This window comes from Vanessa atalanta, chromosome 5 (assembly GCF_905147765.1).
Source record: "Vanessa atalanta chromosome 5, ilVanAtal1.2, whole genome shotgun sequence".
NCBI lineage: Eukaryota > Metazoa > Arthropoda > Insecta > Lepidoptera > Nymphalidae > Vanessa > Vanessa atalanta.
The window spans coordinates 9784864-9804953 of record NC_061875.1 but is presented as its reverse complement, the minus strand read 5'-3'; the positions used below and the strand labels follow the sequence as shown (position 1 = coordinate 9804953).

The window sequence follows — 20090 nt, the reverse complement described above, 5'->3', positions numbered from 1 at the left end:
AATAATAAGTTTCGCAATTTAAAATTATTATTTAATCGAAAACACGGCACATGGGCGATACCAATTTTAATACAGGGTCCAGCGCCATCTAGAATAACATGAAATACAACGAAACAAGTTATGGCGGGAATTATAAAAGATCATTAATATCTAAAATTAATAGTCTTAATACAATGTGAAACAAAGAAATGTCAGTAAACATAATAGTAACAAGTAAAAAAAAAACTAATGCTACAAAAACATTCAATTAATGTAATACCTAATTTTTATAATCTAAAAGACCATAACATTCACACATTAACAACAAAAGCAGGAAATTTATAAGTTTATTACAGACGACATAGTCGAAGAAAAGATATATAACTAAAAGTAAGAGTAACAATAAAATAGAATGCATTATTATTGAAAGTATCACCTTTTATAAACGATTTACTATTAAGCAGTCTTTCTTATATTTTAGGCACTGAGTGTATTTGTCAAGCTTTTTAAGTCAAGCGGAATAAGGTTTGTGTTCTCCAAAATTTACATTTTTATTAGAATTTGGATATTTTAATGTTTCTTTTTCTTTTATATAATTCATATGTACCATGCCTTCTAATATTTTTATTGAACAAAAAGTCTTCTTTAAAGTTACTGATTGTATTTGATTGGGCAACAAATTTCATTTCAGTAGGTATTACATTGACTTTAAAGTTTGTTGTATAACCACTTGCTGACGTCAAAACAGTAGGTACAAAAGGTAAAACTTTTGGTTTTGGAAGGACTTTCTTTTGTTTTTTGTTTTCATATTCGTCGTCATTAATGTAAACACTCTCTTCTAAATAATTAGAAGGCTTGTTTCTCCGTCTTCTTGCCTCGGCTACTGAGAATTGAGTTGTTGAAACTAATTTAAGCTTTTTAGCAGTCGATAATTGTTTAGGTTTATCATCCAATTGCTTTAAGATGCTAGTAGGCAAGCGTGGAACATGTACTGTATCAAATGAGTTTTCTTTGGCAACCTAAAATATTTAAAATCTTTAAGTTATATATTACAAAAATTAATAATTTATGAGTCATCTAGTGCATGTTTCATCATGCATTGCACACATTCTGCATGAGCAAAGTGATGAAATAAGTTTTAAACCTCCTTTTTAACTGTGGAACATTACTCACTGGCTTATTTAAATAATTATTCAAATAGAATTAAAACAATATAAATTTCAATTCAATAATTATACCTTGGCAATCTTATTTCCGTCGTCGTCATCTCTCACTTTACGTTTATTTGTTTTAACTTCTGTAACAAAAAAACAATAATGTATATTTAGTTGAAACATCAACAGCAGCCAAAAGATTAATCCTACCCAAATGATCTATTTTGAAGATAACAATCCAAATGAATATTTGCACCGAATAATTTATGTATCAGAAAAATTGTACCTGTAGTAGTATTTTGAACTTTTGGGTGAGTTTCATTTTTCAATTTTTTCTTTTTACCAACATTTGATTGTCCTAGGTTTTCGTTAAGTATTGGTTCCGTATCTGTGATTAAGAAATTTGAGTTAGTTATGAAAACAGAAATGATAAATCAGAGAACTAATTTGGTACCAGATGACTCACTTCTAACAGCTTCTTCATTTTGCGAAACCTTCCTCTTTTTCTTTTGACTACCAACTAAGGATTCGTTTAATTTCTTTGGAGTATTAAGTTTATCTGAAAACAAAAGGTCTTTGATACTCAATTTATTAATTCACTTTTTAGACAAGAGTCTGAAAACATATGTAGTATCAATTTTATAAAATAAGCATTTGAAATGAATAATTTTATTTATTTATAATATCCACAACTATTTCTTTTGATTACCAAAATCTTATTTTATTGCCACAAACAAATATGCAACAAATTCTACTAAGCATATATCTAATATTATACCTTCAAGAACAGTGTCTTCAGGTGTAGTTTGAGATGATTTCCGTTTACGTTTCTTTGTATTCTTACTATCATTAAATTCTTCTGAAAGAGATTACAGTTATAAATTGTATTAATAGAAATTTTTAATAAAACACTTTTTTGAGTCTTTATTTAGTTTTTTATTTACCTGCTGTCGTCAATAAGTTGCTTTCTACAGATGAAAAGAGAGAGTTTGTTTTTTTAGACTCTGCACTGCCCGGAGTCATAATATTAAAATCTTCTTTTTCATTTTCTGATACTAAAAGATGAGAAACTTTATATATATTATTATATAAATACATACATAAAGTAACAAATAATTATAAATACTACTAATAATTAGTTTGATTAAAGTACACAGGTAAACACGCAATTCTTACATCATTCAAACATATTTTAAAAAAAAGCTAAAGCACAACAACATCCTGTTAATGTCCGACAGCTAAGGCTAAGGTTTTTTCTTCTTTAACAGGAGAAGTTTTGGAGCTGGTCCAATGCAGATTAGATCATCCATTACATGCAGGTTTTCTCATGATGTTTTTCTTTACCATCAAGTAAAAGATGAATTATAAAAACTGATGAAGCTCATGAAAATTCAGTAGTCTTCTAACCAATGCTACCATGGTTCAAATATATTTATATATTCATTTGTGATAATAGACCATAGCTATAAGTATGGTAAATATTACAATGCTGTTTAATAATTTAAAATATATAAATAAATAAATTTCAAATTTTATACTTATATAATTATAAAAAATATGACTGTTTCTTCAAACCTGTCACATTCTTCTTCTTTTGGCTGCCTGGTGTTTTTATTTTTGAAGTATTGAGTTTTGTCTCATGTAAATCTCCTAAAACAACATATTTAGAATACCATTTAATTCATATTTATTTTTAAAATAGGTGATACATGAGTTATTTTATCAATAGTTGATGGAAATTTTGATATTCATATTGTGAAGTATTTATTTGTAATTGTAGTTAAATTAGAATAAAATAGTCAATATTATTTACGAGCTGATTAATTATTATATACCTGATTGTTCACAATCCTGAGATTGTAATGACAATTTTTTCTTCTTCTGGCTTCCTGGTGTTTTGATTTTAGATACATCCAGTGACAATTCCTCTTTCGGCTCTGAAGAAAAAAGATAAGTCAAAAGTAATAAATAATAGTATATAATTAGTGCCTTTGTTGGATTGCTTAGTTATTTTTTAATAATGTAAAATTAATAAGCTGGGAATATAATTTATAATAAACATTATAGTTTATTATAAATTATATTATAATTATATAGTAATTATCAGTAAAATAAAAATAACCTATTTGAACACTTTCAGGAGAGTATATGAGCTGTTTCTTTTTCTTTAAAATGTTTGATGGTGTACTGAAGGACTTATCAGTAGGAGCATCTTCCGCATTTGGAACTAAAAACAAAATAAATATTACTTTAAATAACTAAAAATTTCTTCTTTTATTCAAGCCATAATAGCTATTCCTTTTAATTCCTTTTAATCAGCTATAAATTCAGTACACATACATGATGTTTTTATGTTATACTTTTTTGTTTTGTTAATACATATGTATGTAGTATACTATTTATACAGTGTAATTAAAATCAAATACATTTTTATAATTATTCAATCTAATTCATACATTATGAAAATACAACAAATGGTAAATTTTTAAATTGAATAATAATCCTAAAAACAATTTAAAAATAATGAATTTGTAAATGTAATAGTTAACTTATATCTTATATATATATTATTAATGTTATTGACTACCTTGTTCTTGAATTTCAGACTGTGACATACGTTTTTTCTTCTTACTGCCAGGAGTTTTAGTTATAGATTCGTCAACAACTTGTTCAGGCACATCTGAAAATAGTAAAAAAATAATAATAATTTAATACTTTTTTATCATAATGCTTATTGTTTGTGAAAGAACAAAAAAAAAGTAGATTTTTGTTTAAATTGTAAACTTTGTGCATGCACTATGTATTTACTGTTTGGTTTCCTTCTTTCATGGTCATGCAAGAGGACAAGATTTTGATCAATTTATAACATTGGAAATTATTTTTTGTTTGTTTGTTACGAAAATTGTATCATGATATTTATTCCTTTAAACTAAATATTACTATTGTTTACCTTTTTGAGTTGATTCTTCATTTATCATATCAGTAGCCTTTTTCTTTTTATTCTTGCTCAATGAACCATTCAAGTCAGTTTCTTTTACTGAAAAAATACCGATATATAATTTTATTGATACTCAAATATAGTAAAATACAATTTTTAATATAGAGAAAAATATTAAAAACGAATATTGAAAAAAACAATACTACATGTTCAAAATTAACAGTATAATATAGTATAGTATTTTATAGCAATCAAAGTAGGTGTACACTGGTTTATTTAAATATTTATAAAAAAAGATAAATTGCAAAAAATTTACTAACTCAAGTGTAATATATTAAATACCTGTTGGTTCTAGGTTTAGTGATTCAGTCAACTTCTTTTTCTTTTTTTTTTCACTGTTTGGAGTTTTCGTAACTGATTTATTACTAGCACCATCTAAAACAATAATGATGATATTGGTAAGGAAAATGATTTCAAACAATTAAATTAAGCATGCAATTTATATAAAAATAAAACAAAACCTGTCTCATCCTTTCTATCTTCATGAAGGTTTTCTTGTATTTTAGAGTTTCGATTTTCTTTTTTAAAAGGCACATCCATAGGACCATCAGAGTCAGAATTGTCATTAGCTCCTGAAATACATACAATACATATACAGAAAATATTTTTTTAATAATATGTAATTTTAATTTTAAAAATATATAAATAATTATTTTTTTTATATACCTGATTTGTTTACAGCTATGCTTACATCTTTTTTGTCTTTTATTTCATCATTGTCTTCATCCAGATTATCTGAAATTAAATATAAGATAAATTTTATATCAATTTAACAAAAGCATAATTAATTGATGACAGCAATATTAAAGTTTAATTTTAAGTTAGACTTCTTTCATAAATCTTACCATTATTTACAAGAGATAATTTCTTCTTATTCTTTTTTGAGCTGGATTTATTTAATGAATTGTTGCATTGTGCAATGGCGCCCTCTGTATCAATAAAGAAGCTTTCATCATTTTCATTTGTGTTATCTGTAAAGAATTTATATTATGAATATATTAATATATATTATGAAAGTTTATTTTTCTTTCCTTTTTGTGACTTTTATGTAAAAATTAACAATTACACTTAAACAAATAATGTTATATATACACTTGACACACTATTTCTAACATTGCTTTTCCTCACCGCCAATCAATGAATTAAAACACAAATAAATCTACTTCACTGATTTTTATCCAATTGGAAAAATCCAATACTGGTATTGCATCAGCTTGTACAGCATAATTTTAATGAATGAATATATCTTCAACACAGTTCAGACAATATTCATGGTTTTGTGGATTGCACATTTTTATTTAATTTTACCTGAATCAAGATCTATTGAATGTAATTAGGTACGGTATCTTAAGAATTCCCATTTCACAAAAATTCTCAGAATGACAATAAATTACATTTTTATATTTCATAAAAGTCTTACCAGAAGTAGTAGCAGTTTTTGATTTATGTTTCTTATTTTTTTTATTGTAACTAATATCAAGATTACTTAATTTATCAGCTTGGTTGCTCATATCTGAAAAAATATTGATGTATTATGTTCAGTTAATAATATTAATTAATAGTATGTATTGGTTAAGTAAATATTTTTTTGATAATTACCTGTATTTTCCCTTATGTCAGTTTTACCTTCAATTCGCTTCAAGGGAATAAACTCTTCTGTGTTTGAAGTATTTTTTTTATTCTCTATGTTCTCACTGCTATTGCTATCTTCAGAAAATAACAAATGTAAATCAATTGAATCAGGGGATGAGTCGCGGTCTATATCTGGTTTAATAATTTTATTTTCTGTCAAAGTATTACTTTCTTTCTGCTTCTGCTTATTATTTTTTACTTTTTTAGCAGATTTAATTTGAGTTAAGTTTAGTTCATCAATTATAGCAGTATTTTTTTTCTTATCTTTTTTCTTATCAATATTTAGTGAAATATCACATTTCTTAGATTTTGTGTTATTGGTTTTATTTAAGCCTTCAAGAATTGAATCATAGTTTTGTATTATATTCTCATTGTCACTACTAAGAGAATCTTCATCAGCCATAGAATCTTCTAATGGATCTAGAAATTCTGTTTGAGTTTTTGTCAGTTCACTTTCCATATTCGGATCATTTTCAGTATTAATAAATGCTATAGAAGAATCAGCTTTTTTTGGCGTTTTTTGTTCCTCTTTTATGTGAGTAGTTAATGGATCAATTTCTTTTAAGCTCTCATTGCATACAGTTATTTCCTTTTCATTTACAGCATTATCGTCACAATAACTCTCAGATAGGCTTTTTCTTTTTTTATCTGAAATTTTATTCCCATTTTCATTTTCCCACAAACTCACTTCATGACTGGAATCCAATCTCATTCGGTGATTTTTTTTCTTTGATTTTACTTCTGTTTCGTCTTCAGATTCTGAAGAACTTAGTTGTTGTTTTTTACGTCTTTTGGAGTTTCCTACTTCAGAACTAGAGCTTTTATTTGAAATATTTAATTTGTGCCGAGACTCATACATTTCCCTGGAGGCCTTTTTCTGTTCCTTCTTTTTGCGTTCATCATATTTTTTCTTTGACTCTTTTGTCATTTTCAGTTCATTGTCACTCATAGATAGGTCATCTTCCGTACCATCTAATAATTCATTATCTTCTTCAGCTGAACTAACTACAAATGAGTCTTTTTCATAGTCAGAATCGTCAGATAAGTCATCATCGGATGTTAGTGTTTCTCCTTTATCTAATATCTCATTCTCTTTTAAATATTGGCGCTCATTTTCATTTTGGCTGTCACCTGATTCATAGGAGTCACCGGCATCTTCAGCTTCGTCATCTATAAGATTAACAGATTCTTGTGATTCATCATTTGATGCCATTTCATCATCAGAGTCAGTTGATGGAAAAGATTTAATAACTGATTTTTTAGAAGAGTTGGAACTATTGCTTTCCATTTTATTAATTTTATTGTTGATTGATTTATTCTCTTCTGTCGAATCAATTGAATCTTTGCTGGTCTGGCTGGTAATTTTTTCTTTTTCATTTTTACTCATTGATTTCTCTTTATTATTCTCTGTTTTGTTCAAAGAATTATTTAAATTTGATTTATTCTTAGAAATTTCATTAATATTATTTTGGCTAGTTTCTTCTTCAGATGAAATTTCATTGTCCACATTATCAGATGTCTTGTCATTTCTAGATAAATTTATTTTATTTTTAATATTATTTGTATCATTATTTGCAATGATGGAGGTGTTAATATTACCCAGTTTTTGCAAATTTTTCTGTTGTAAGGGTGTGCTTGTTGTTACATAATTAAGTGAAAGATTTCTCTTATTATTGTCATTTTCCTGGGTCGCATTTAAATCATCTGTTGTTTTTAATAACAAACTTTGTTTTATTTGAGGAGATTTTGTAACATTATTAATATCACCTGAAGAACTGTCTTTGAGTTGTGACAATATTAAAGTACTTTTATTTTCATTTTCACTTTTATTAAGATTTAGTAATATGGATGAATTTCTTTTAGATTTGTTAAGTTGTTTTTCTTTTGATTCACTTTTATCTAATAGCACAGAAGGAGAACTTGAATATATTTTGTTAGGTTTTATTTCAGGTATCAATGAACTTTCAGGTATTGTTTCATCAACATCCATAGGTTCACAGCTATCATTCATTAGATTAGCATTATTGGATACATTTGCTTTAATTGAATCATTTTTTTGAGACATCACAGAGAATTGAGAAATATCTTTTTCTAATTGATCGGAATGTTGAATTACAGGAACACATTGATCTTCATGTTCATGTCTATTTTGAATACCAACTTTAACAGAATTAGTATCTGAATCTTCATCAATATATACAATAGTTTGAATGTCACAACTTGGTTCTGTTTCAAAAAGTTTGTTTGTTACATTCAGATTATTTTTTTCATTGCTGCTTTGATTTAATAATGATTTATTTTCATTATTCTTTTTATTTATACTTTTATTAATCACATCTGTCATGGATGTATCAATATCTCCTTCCATAAAGCTGTTACCATTTCCCTTAATCTTAGATTTGTTAACTTTGCCTTTATCCATGCTTGTATTTAAGCCATCACCTGAATTAAATTTATTTAATTGGACTATGGGAATTTTAGTTCCATCAGTTTGTTTTTTTCTTAACCCTTCATTATCACTGTAAAAGTTGTTTTCATTTTCAACCGTTGCAATAGTCCAAGACTTAGTTCTGTTTCTTTTTTTATTACCATTGCGTTTGGTTTCCAAAGCTGATGTGCTTTTATTAAGGTGTACATTATTAGTCTTGGCTTCAGTATTTAAATTTTTTAGTAAATTAGAAGTAAGTAAGGAATGTCTATTTTTTTGAGAAATCTTGATATTAGCAGTCTCTTCATCTTTATTCTCAGATTCCTTAGGAATTGAAGTTTCCAAAGATTTATTTAATGAAGTATTTTTGGTTTCAACAGTTGGTTCATCATGGTCAACTTGACTACTCTCTTTTTCAATAACAGAGGTGTTTTGCTTAATTTTTTCTTTAAGGCGTGGACTCTTACGCACATTGCCTGTAGAGGTATTTTTTTCATTTGTATCAGTACTATTTGTAGATTTTCTAGCATTGTTTTCTGGTTCTTCAGGAATAATTTCATTAATTTGTATTGTTGGTTTAGTACTGGGTTGAATTTCAACTGAAAATATAAATTTGTATGTGTCAATTGTGTTTCCTTTATAATTATATAAATAAGTCAAACTATTTCAGAGTTACATTTAAATTACAATTTTACCCTTTTCTATGCTGGAAGTAGAGTCTTTTCTAGTTCTACGAGTTTGTCGAACTGGTGTGGGTGGTGCTTCAGTATCACTTCCTGTAAATTTATGATAATGTTTTTATTAATTATAAATAACAATTGATAATGTTTGTATTAAGTGTTTGTACAATATGAGTAAAGTATTTACAAAATTTACAAACCAATTTGTGAAGTTCTTCTAATGGCTCTTTTGGCTCTAGGAGAATCAACTGCTAAAGCAATGTCTGATACAATACTTGTGTTTGATTTTATTCTTGTGCTACGTCTTGATGGTGTGACAGGTTTTTCATCAATAGAGTCAATAATTTCTTTTACTGGTGCTTTTTTAGTAGTCGTTTTTGTAGTGTTGTCTGGGTCTGTTGAATTAACACAATTTATGTTTTAGTTTAAAAACACAATATTATTATTCAATGTTTTGCTATTGCATAAAAATAAATTAAATTATGCAAATAGTTAGATATGCAATACAAAGTTTCCGAGACTAAAAAGGACTTTATATAAAACATAATTAGTTAATTTATGATGAATCTCATTACTATTTTCATCAATGAGGTCTAAGTCAGGTTTAGCAGCTCTTCTTCCTCCTCTCTTCTTGGTTGGAGTGTTAAGTGCAGGCGACTTGCTCTCTTCAGACTGTTCTACGGACATTCTTCTCCGTAAACGAGTTACAGGAGCTGAAAAATGTTTTATAAATAAATTTGACTAAAAACGAATTCTAAGAACATCGTTCAAGTCGCTTTACTACATGCTTTAATAAAAGAGGTGTTTATAGAAATAATAAAATAGAAACATTTCTTTATATAAACACAGTTATCCGAAATTAATTTGAACGCATGAGGTGTACCGGACAAATTATCAATGATAATGCGTAGTTTTATCGAACCGCTTTTTGAAATTTTATTACGAAATATCTACAAACCTTTGACACCTCCATCTGCCTCCATCGTTGAAATAAATGTTAAAAAATTATGTTTGTAATTCCCAATAAGTTACGCAAACACGTGTAATACATTAACTTTTCAAAACCGTGCTTTGAGGTTGAGATAATGGTCGAACAGCTGTTGAGACGCCGCGAACTGTCAATTCAAAACCAACGCGTGCTTAATGATGGCAACATTGCCGATTTCCGTCTCAAAATCATAGACTAAGACACTTTACAGACTTTTTACATTTTAATGACATCTTTTGTGAATTTACAGCTAGCATTATTAAATATTTAATGAAAAGGTATTATTTGAAAATCATTGGAAAGATTTGATAATAAATACATTCAGTAGTAATGATTCTAAGGTTGTTTATGCACTATCAACAGCATGCCTTAACTATTTCATAGCCGTAGATAGGAAAAGTTTAGGGGGTTAATAAATACAATAGTATAAAATAGGGAAACAACATGTAAAGTTTAAAATGAAGAGTTGTGAAATGGAAAAATTAGAAAAAAAACATTTCTAAAAGCTTTTGAAGAGTTGTGAAATGGAAAAATTAGAAAAAAAAACATTTCTAAAAGCTTTAATTATAGTTTTCGAAGTATTTTTGGGAAAATTATCCATTTACATGTAAATTTATACTTTTTCATCGAGTAAATTTTCACTACCGCTATGCTACGCAAGTTACAAAGCAATAACTTAAAAAAAAAGTAATTGACGAAATGTCGAGCTTGAATAATCTAATATTCATTATGGGTTTTCGAAAAAATGGCGCTTTAAACTACGACGAAGCTGTAAGTAAAATTAAAGTGGATATAAGTAGTTAAGTGGTATTATAAATAAAGAAATATTAATCAAGAACAGTTAGTAGTGTGCAATATAGTTGAGCTTTTAGCAAATCGCATGAAATAAGTTTGTTTATGTTTATTGCTTATTCGATTGGAATAGACTATATACGATACTATACTGAAATTTATTTATATTTAATTTAGCACCTGTAACTTGCGATAACATTTGTGCAATTTTTTCAGATTATATATTTTAAAATTAGCATTTTTATTGCCTATAACTTTTTACGAAAAAAAGACTACACTTTACGGTATTTAGTTTAGTAATATTACTGAAAAATAGTAATGTAGAATGTAAATATGGATGGAAGTTAGTCATTTTTAAAATTCCATACAGGGTGTATGGGTTTTTGTAGAATGTTTCCAAAATTATAACTTGACCAACTTCAAGCCAAGGTCTCTTCTCATCTTCATCCGACACATTTAGGTATCCGTTTATCGAATATGACGGACTTTAATAATTAACTAGCTGTTGCCCGCGGCATTTTTAATCAGTATTCCAAAAATGAATTCTTGTAACTTCAAAAGTGACAGATTTTCAGACTAATCTATATCAGAAATGTTAACAATTATTACACCCCTTAGGGTAGTATACAGAAACGCTTAAATACATATCTACTCATTTTTAATCAGAATCTCAAAAACAAAGTTTCATTTTTCTGGCTACGGCTGTAAACTAATATTGTAATATGTTAAAGTTTTTTATTACACTTTTACGTCTCATCAACTCAACTGACAATCACGAAATACTAGGGCATATTTTGACTATTTTTGACAAGTTTTTAAGAATATAGCAAAAGGCAAGGGTTACCTAAAACTTGTTAAAAGGAAAGGCTTATAGGAATAATATAAATAAAAATAAAGGACTGCAATAATTCCCAACACTAGGCAATAGCCTACTGCCCTTAAAAGATGAAGATTTGAAGCTTATGCTCCAGAACCATCAGAAACATTCAGGTTTCCTTACAATGTTTTCCTATACCGACGAGCACGAAATGAGTAACGTACATAAATTAAAGCTATAAAAAATATTTTGCTCGTGTTTGAAATATAGATCATCTCGCCTCCTAACTAATATTCTAAGTCCAATTTATAAATGGAAAATAATAGGATTACAAGCTGACACAAAAAACTATTTTACTTATAGAAAATAAGTAAAATGTACGAGAACGAATTCACAACTCGGCTTGAATATGGACCGTATTCATATTTCATTTTTAATTTTACTAATATAGCAGGTAACATTCTGGTCGGAATAAAATCTGCGGTGAGTTTTGTTCAAAGGACCGGTTGATCCCAAGCTTCACGTATTGTTATCTACGTCGCTTTTGTCCGAGGAAAAAACTTCAGTTTTCAGTACAAAGACAAATTTTTACCAGCGCTTTCCAAAGTCATTTCATAAAATACTTAGTAAAGCAGACATGTTTTAATTACTTAACTCTTGCGGAGCAGGAGAGTTCGCGAGTAGACGCACGACTGAGATAACTTCTTGTGATATTCTTTGTGTTATATTTGTTGAATCTTTTTTGTGTTTAAATATCTCTCCGAATTAAATATTATACAACGATGCATAAAATAACTACTGAATATCTCGATAAGTATCATCATTGGTGACACATGTGCCCTTAACATTGTTATCGATTGTTTGAAGGGATTCAGAACTACGAGCTGAAATGAAACGGACTAACATCGTTGGGGTAATTTCTGAGGGTCATCAGGAAGATATAATGCCATTTCTGTACCCTTGATGTCTTTTTAAGTGCGGACCCACTTAACCCTAACGCGGACTATTGGCTCGTCTACGCTTCGCAATTACCGATGAAAATAGGGATAAAAGATTTAACATCATAAATTGTTTTATATACATATTTCTTACTGCTTTATGTACCTTTTTTAAAACTATTATGATAAATACATGTATTCACAACTTTATCTTTCTAGTCCCGGTAATTTTTTTAACGATTATACCTATAATTTTTTATTACCTTGTATATACTCCCTTAGTTTCTCATTTTTTATCTTACTTATTTTTTACAAGTAAAATAGAAACTCATCGATTATATTTAATAATTTTATAGTTCATATAATAGTTTTTTTTAATCGGGTGAAATTTTCGAAATTCATCCATCCAAATATGTTCTTAAATCTAATATAATTTAGTTATTTTTTTAAGTAGTGGGTAATACGATCACTGCTTTCGTCCAGGTCCTACACAAAATTATATCACTGTCGGACCTGTACGGAAGCAAGAACAAGAAATATTAATGTAATAATAAAATTTTACGGTCTTTTACTTTTCATTTTATTAGGCTACATATGAGCGTGGTAAGTTCTAATAAATAAAAAATATTTCATGTTTAACTTGGCAATGCTAGCGTATTAAGAGTAAATTCGTAAGAGTTAGTATATTAGCAGTGGATGCAATTATATTTTCCTCATAATATTTATTCTACCGTTGAATAACTCGATTTTCATTATGACTATAAAGGGTCGATGATGTTCTACTTTTCAAATCATACATACCTACATTATTTTTTTAAATTTAAGTTCTTTCCCAATTGTATATTTTAGTCATAATTTTGCTAAAGTGATATAGGAATATCGTAGATCTTTGAATATTTATGTATCTCTAAAGGTATTCTTTGTATGTAATATTTAAACAGTTTTTTTAAAAGTTGACTGTGTTTTTCTACATGAATTAAAACAAGAATAAGGAAGAGGAAATTTAATCTGTATATCATTCAATATAAATTCAACTATAAAGGCAAATGAGGATGTTCTTACTTTTGTAACTTTTGTGCCTAAATAGGATTATTTCGTCAATGAATGCTAATCCTATTGCTAATAATAAGCTGATGACATACTGAGCCTAGTTGTATATGTAACAGCCCTAGTTGTATGTTGATTGAAATTGGGAAACTTTGAATTGATCACTTTGTGATCTATACTATTAATCTGTTAGACTTAATTATATATAAACTGCATGTTGTATGATTTGAGACAGACATATAATATCATAGGTACCTTAACTCTTGATGGTAGGGTTTAGTGCAAACTCGCCTAGATACGAATCATAAATTAATTAGATATTGAACCGCTAAACAGTTATACTTAGTATTGTTGTGGTACGGTTTGAACGGTGAGATAGTGTAAGTAGAGGCAAAAGGTACATAACATCTTAGCCCCCAAAGTCGGCGACGCATTAGCTATCTAAGGTATGGTAAGTAATTTTTAAAGCGTATGGCCAGTGATGAACAATTACTATCAGATTGCTTACATGCTCTTCGATTACATATATTATAAGAAAAAAAAATAGTAATCGTGTACAATCTTACTTAAAGAGAACAGATATGATGATTTATTTTCATTAGTGAACTATACGGTGCATTTTTTTATGCAGTTTATTGGTTAAGAGTACTCAAATTTTATTCCTCTTGATTTTCTTGGTAAAATTGATATTTAGAGACAGTGGTAACCATTATATAGCTTTTGATTGATGGGAGAGATTTATAAAGAGGCCATTTACAATTGCTTGTAGCTGCCTGTATAAAATATATATTTTGTTCTTTTTTTTTTAATAATACAAATTGATTTGCTTTACTCGTTATACAAATATATATTGTCTTATTTGTAACGTTCTATATTTATGTGATAACGACTGTGTTAAAAACAATCTCTCAGTTACAAAGTTGATATATGTTTTAATTTCTTATTAACAATAATACATGCTTATAACTTACAAAGTCGTTGGCTCGTCTTTCGCATCTTGGCTACCTGCCAGCTCGCTTTATGACTCTATTGTGAATCAGCTCTGTCAAGCATCGTGCTTATTGACTCCATCTTTCTATATGAAAGTTTTAATATTATGAAACTTTTATTTGTGCCTAAGATATGTTTTTGAGGTCTAATTATTTTTATTAAATCTAGTATTTTCTAAAAGAAAAGTTTAATAACAATTTAAGTTATAAATTATTTATATTTTCGATTTGTCATCACAATTACAATTAGTAGAAATACTATAATAGTTTGATAGTTTATTTGGATACATAAATTTCGGTATAAACTTGTGAATAAAAAAAGAGGCAGATATTTCTAAACAGTTTTTGTTGAATTGCATTAACTTTGAAGATTCTAGGAGAAATCTTAAGAAAAGCCTTGGAATGTGTCTCCGAGACATTTTGCAATGCAATGAAACGTTTCAGGCTTTGCAGCAATGTAGGTACGACAAAACATTGTTTTAGCGTTTAGTAGTTTAATATCTTAGGTCAAAGCGTTCTCTTTGAAACGGGGCCAGGCATTTCTAACAGGGTGTACCTGGTAAGTTATTATTAGTGGCCGCCTTGTGTATGGATTTTGCTTGCTACCGTATTTTATAACTTGTAATCGTAAGTATATTAAGAACCAGTCTTTTCATATTTTTTATTTATTAATTATTATTTAATGTATATACATTAATTACACATACTATTCAAATGGGAAGCCATACGAAAAACATTAAATATATATACAAAGCTACAAATGTTCGCATCTGTAAGTATAGATATTGTTTCACCAATCCATGAATACGTTTTTTCAAATATTTTTCATTTGGTAAAAGTGCTTGTAGACGTCTATTTTTCTAAGAAATATTACCTCTTTAAAATTGGAAAGAACAAGGGTTTTGAGTTGGTTATACCAAGATTGACTCCAACGCGGATAATTGAAGCGACATTATCTTCAAAGATATACAATTTTTTTTAAGTGGCCAATGTCTATGCCATTAATATTGGTCATTTATTCAACTTCCTGCTTAAATAGATATAAATATCAATGAAATTGTAATAGTTCATTGTCTACCAATGTTTATATGGATGATATGATTGTTGATTTCTTGCTTAAAAGCATATAAACATAATTAGATTCATTACGTAGATATCGTATCAATCTCTACTACTTGAGGACAAAGTGTTACGTAAATGACAACCGTTTAAGTATAACCATTTACAAAGGTTCTTCGTGGAATTGTAAAAGTTTTTTCGTTAAATTTTTCGTATGCGATGCGGGCGTCCTTTTACGTTAGAATTTCTCTCGTTTTGAGACAAACCTCAAGCCACAAAGTAAATACAGCGTGTTGAGGAAAATCTTTCTTAGAACTTTAAGCGCCTTTAAAATCTTAAAAGCTATAGGTATGTATTTACCTCAATTCAAAATTAAATAATATGATTATTCCGAGTAATGATAAATTGTAACTAATTGTATGTGATGTTGAAGTGGTTTTATAGTCAGTCTCTCGACACATACAGACGTGTGAAGACAAATGTGGCATTTTTGAGATGACATGACCAAACTATATAAAAAAGCGCGAACAAGAGTCGGACTTACGCGAAATAAGCTAAACTTCACATTTGTTTTCAAAGTAACGGCATACATAATTCATAACTAAAGATAATAATTAAAATTCGCATGCATAGTGTAGTATCAGTATTATTTTTAGAGTATTTTGGTATTAAATTAGCAAAACATATTTGTTAGTTTTATGTTTTAGTTTTTCTTTAATCAATGAAAATGTATTCATCATTTTTATGAAAGCAAATACACCAGTGACTTTAAAACTGATCAAATATTGCTTTGTTTCGGCTATTGTAATATGTTATTAATAACACAACATCAATTTTTTCTTTATTATATTTTATACATAAAATTTTAATCTGTCTGTATGCCAGGGTAGCTGTTCAGGGTAATCTTCAAAATGAGATCTATCAAGAGTTGCTACAACTTAAACTCCACTATTATTATTATTATATATTTGTTTACCGATATTAGAATATTTTAATAATAATTAAAAAATGTTTCATGTGAGTCAGAAAATTTATACTTTAAACGAATTAGATAGTAAGTATTTATTTTAAATTTATTATTGGAATAATTTAAATATCTAAGAAGAAAAGAATTTACCTAAAATGTTTCGGGAACAGATGCTAGTGGCAATGCATGGAAAATTAACTTATACAAACAACGTTGTGGTTTCCTTGCTTTCTTTTGTGCCTGAATGGAAACAGTTGGCTTTTCTGTTTTTCATTCCTATTTTTTATATATGTACTACTCTGGAAAACATTCTACCTTGTGTGCTACTTTATTTGGATTAAATTAAATTTATCAATATAATTAGTCTTAAACAGTTGGATAAAAAAAGGCTTATTGAATGAATATGAAAATAATACTTTGAAAAAAAAGCTGATTTAATAAACACTCATCACGTTCTTTAAGGATATTATTAACCTCTGTAGCGTGGCCATCAAGTTTACCAATTTGACTTTTTGGCTTTATGTTGAAATTAAAAGTTGATTAATTACCACAGAGAGCCAAATTATTTAATAGTACGTACACAGGCAGTTTTGAATAGATCAATTTTCAATTATATAACTACATTATTGTTTTATAAATAAAATGTTTTTAAAGTACATTTTTATTTTAAAAGTATTTCTTTTTCAAGTGTTTCTGTAAGAGTAATTATGTGTACACTTTTCTATGGGTAAGACATACATTAAGGTACATAAATTATGTTATGTATTTTGTTTACATATAAAGTTTAAAAAAAAGTTACTGTATATCGAATTGCGAGATTAATTTGTCTTGAAATTAGTTCATTATCCCATAGAAGCCCAATTAGACAGCCCTTACGATCGTCATGAATTGAGGTCAGGTATTTTCTATTCAATCGATACTAATTATTTACTTATATGCTGTACATTACAGCACAGCGTAAAAGAATAATAATTAGTATTGTTGGACAAAGAGTCTGTATTGGAAACATTCATATAAAAAGGGGATGCACTAACAGTTGTTTTGTGGGCGAAACGAATTAAATAATAATTGTAATAATTTGTGTGACGCAGTTCGAATGAAGATATGATGAGATGAGAGTCAAGAAGGCTTAGTATCCTAGAATCCAAACTACGGGTCCAATTGATACGAAACTTTGATATTATTATAGTTAAAGTTTCACGTCATACATAAGATATAGTATGTTTACATAATACATATTTGTTGAGATATAGTTTAATATACTGATGAAATCGGAGTGAAAATTGTCGGTCTAGCTTTCTTTCAAACGAAAGCTGCCAAAAATATATCTATATCTATTATCTGTACAATAACTTTGTATGAAAAAATTGTTGGCATTTTATATGTCTACAGAAGAGCCAACACCAACTTTAATTTACCTTTTATAGATAATTTAAACTAATACATTATAAAACTAATAAAGTATTTAATCCGTGAACAACTCAAGATGAACAGCCCTCAATGAGTTCCCTCAATCGCCTACGAATTGTACCTTCGCTGAATGAACACGCAGTGCCATGAATAGAAAGAGATGACCACTCCGCAAGGAGTGTACGAACGAGAGTAAAAAATTAGTAAAAATTGATAGCATAATATTAAAAATATGTAGATAGATATTGTATTTTACACTTAAATAAATAAAAAAAAAAGTAATTTAAATAATCGTTTTAAAAAGGCATATGTATATATAAAATCGATGTAAGTACGATGCTTTTGCACAGTTCGGGAATAGATCGGCTTGCCAATGTTTATATCTCATAATTCAAAATAGCATGAGGTAGAATCCTTATTAATCCTTATCCCGGGCGGGTAGCCAGTACAACATAAAATAGATAATATAATGAAAATAGGCCACGCATAGATTTTGTATTTGAATATCTTACCAAATCATAATGTTAATTGTCAAAATTGAAATTGGCGTTAAATTAATTCTATGAATAGCTGATTATGCATAATAATTATTATCGTTAATTACTTTAACTAATTATTTAATGTTTAGCTGTTTTGTAAATTTAAGCGTCGAAAAAGTTTGAATACGTCGACTTTAAATTTTCAATTAGATTAAATAATTATTACGTTGATGATCAATTGGAATATATATCTTGTATTATTTGTTATTAAGCAACTAGGCTGCTGACCTGACTGACTTTCTAATGCTCACATTAAGAGAGTGACACTGTTTGTTTCTTATAAAATAATGGTTCCTACACAAAAAATTGCATATCAATATACCGACGAATACCTACCTTCTTCTCGTCACGAGTTGAATATTACTAAAGAACTAATAAACGAGTTAAATATTTTTATTACTACTAGAAGAAGCCCATTTCATATACACATTCAAATAAGATTACCGATTTAGTCATGAAATTTAGTATATAATACGCTATACAGATGTTCAAAATCGTACTATTTATACGTATTCGTTAATATAGAAGACGAGGAAATAAAGTATAACGGTGAAGCTAAATTGACTGAGATGCAAAGCGTTTTATCTTAACCTGTAACGAAATTAATACAATAATAAATCATAAAATATTTTTAAATTACATAAGGTTAGCTCTAACCTTTTGTTATTTAGGCTAATCACATAGGAAGGATAAGATTCGTATCGTTCGTTCAGCCCTTATCGGAAATCAGTTAATTATTTATTTGGAAAATGTTAGTTAGTTAGGTGTCAAGTATGGACAAATAAAAGTATTATAGTTCATTTCTACCCCCTAACATCAATACTTAGCAATGTTGTGTTTCGGCCTGAAAATTTAGTGAGCCAGTGTTATTACAGGCAAAAGAAACATAAGATCTTATTTCAAACGGTTCATGGCGCATTGGTGGTATTAAAATGATTAATATATCTTACAATATGGGCAGTGGTGACAACTTACTATCAGTTGGCGTATTTACCAGTCTGCCTATCTATATGACATAAAAAATTGCCCTACAGATTGATCTTGTATCAATAACGTGCGGTTTTATAAAATTTTAATAATAGAAGAAATAAATTCATCACAGCATAAGTACTTTGAGCCCTCGGTTGGAAAAAAGTATATTGGCGACCTGAGTGAGAAAAAAATATTTCCGCTAGTGTGTAATATAACACTCACGGTAGGTACGGTAAATCAAGTGTGCGGAGAAACGCGACAGTTACTACTGTGTTTTTATTATACTTAGATTTTAGGTTTCCTGTATTATGTTCTTAGTAATTAATCAATTTGATTTACAGAAATATATATGTATGTTAAATTATATTTATATAGAGACTATTATGTATTTATGTTTGTAACAAATTTAATTTATATTAATAGCATTTTGATGATCGTTTTGATTATATCAATTCATCTAACGTTGTGTATACTCACGCAAGCTCTCAATTTATGAATTGTGTATTTTATTTTTATATTTCAGTTTTACTGAGTATGTTAAATGTAATTCCCAACGACATTACCAACGACTTTATCTGCTTTTCGAGATACGAAAGTGTTTAACTTCTTAATAGCGTCGACTTCCTTGGCTTCAAGTGAGGATTCATTGAAAGAGATTCATCGAATAAAGTCCAAATGCCTATTGGCATGACCTAGGATTT

General features: G+C 28.3%; 1 protein-coding gene across 4 annotated transcripts; it reads right to left on the bottom strand.

Moving 5' to 3' along the window:
• Positions 1-17: 17 nt before the first annotated feature.
• Positions 18-9981, bottom strand: LOC125063881 (dentin sialophosphoprotein-like). Of its 4 annotated transcripts, none has more exons than XM_047670557.1 (21): positions 9830-9981; positions 9447-9584; positions 9072-9266; positions 8887-8967; positions 5731-8790; positions 5552-5644; positions 4977-5102; positions 4798-4866; positions 4593-4703; positions 4414-4506; positions 4084-4170; positions 3721-3813; positions 3256-3360; positions 2969-3070; positions 2709-2783; positions 2078-2203; positions 1912-1992; positions 1600-1692; positions 1420-1521; positions 1218-1276; positions 18-998 (listed from the first exon to the last, which is right to left on the bottom strand). In XM_047670557.1, the coding sequence occupies exons 1-21, from the start codon at positions 9852-9854 to the stop codon at positions 534-536; spliced, it is 5379 nt and encodes a 1792-aa protein (XP_047526513.1). In that variant the 5' UTR covers positions 9855-9981; the 3' UTR covers positions 18-533. The 4 variants fall into 4 exon arrangements, with proteins under 4 accessions (XP_047526513.1, XP_047526514.1, XP_047526515.1 ...); XM_047670558.1 differs by having other exon boundaries at positions 1912-1989; XM_047670559.1 differs by having other exon boundaries at positions 2078-2188.
• Positions 9982-20090: the final 10109 nt, after the last annotated feature.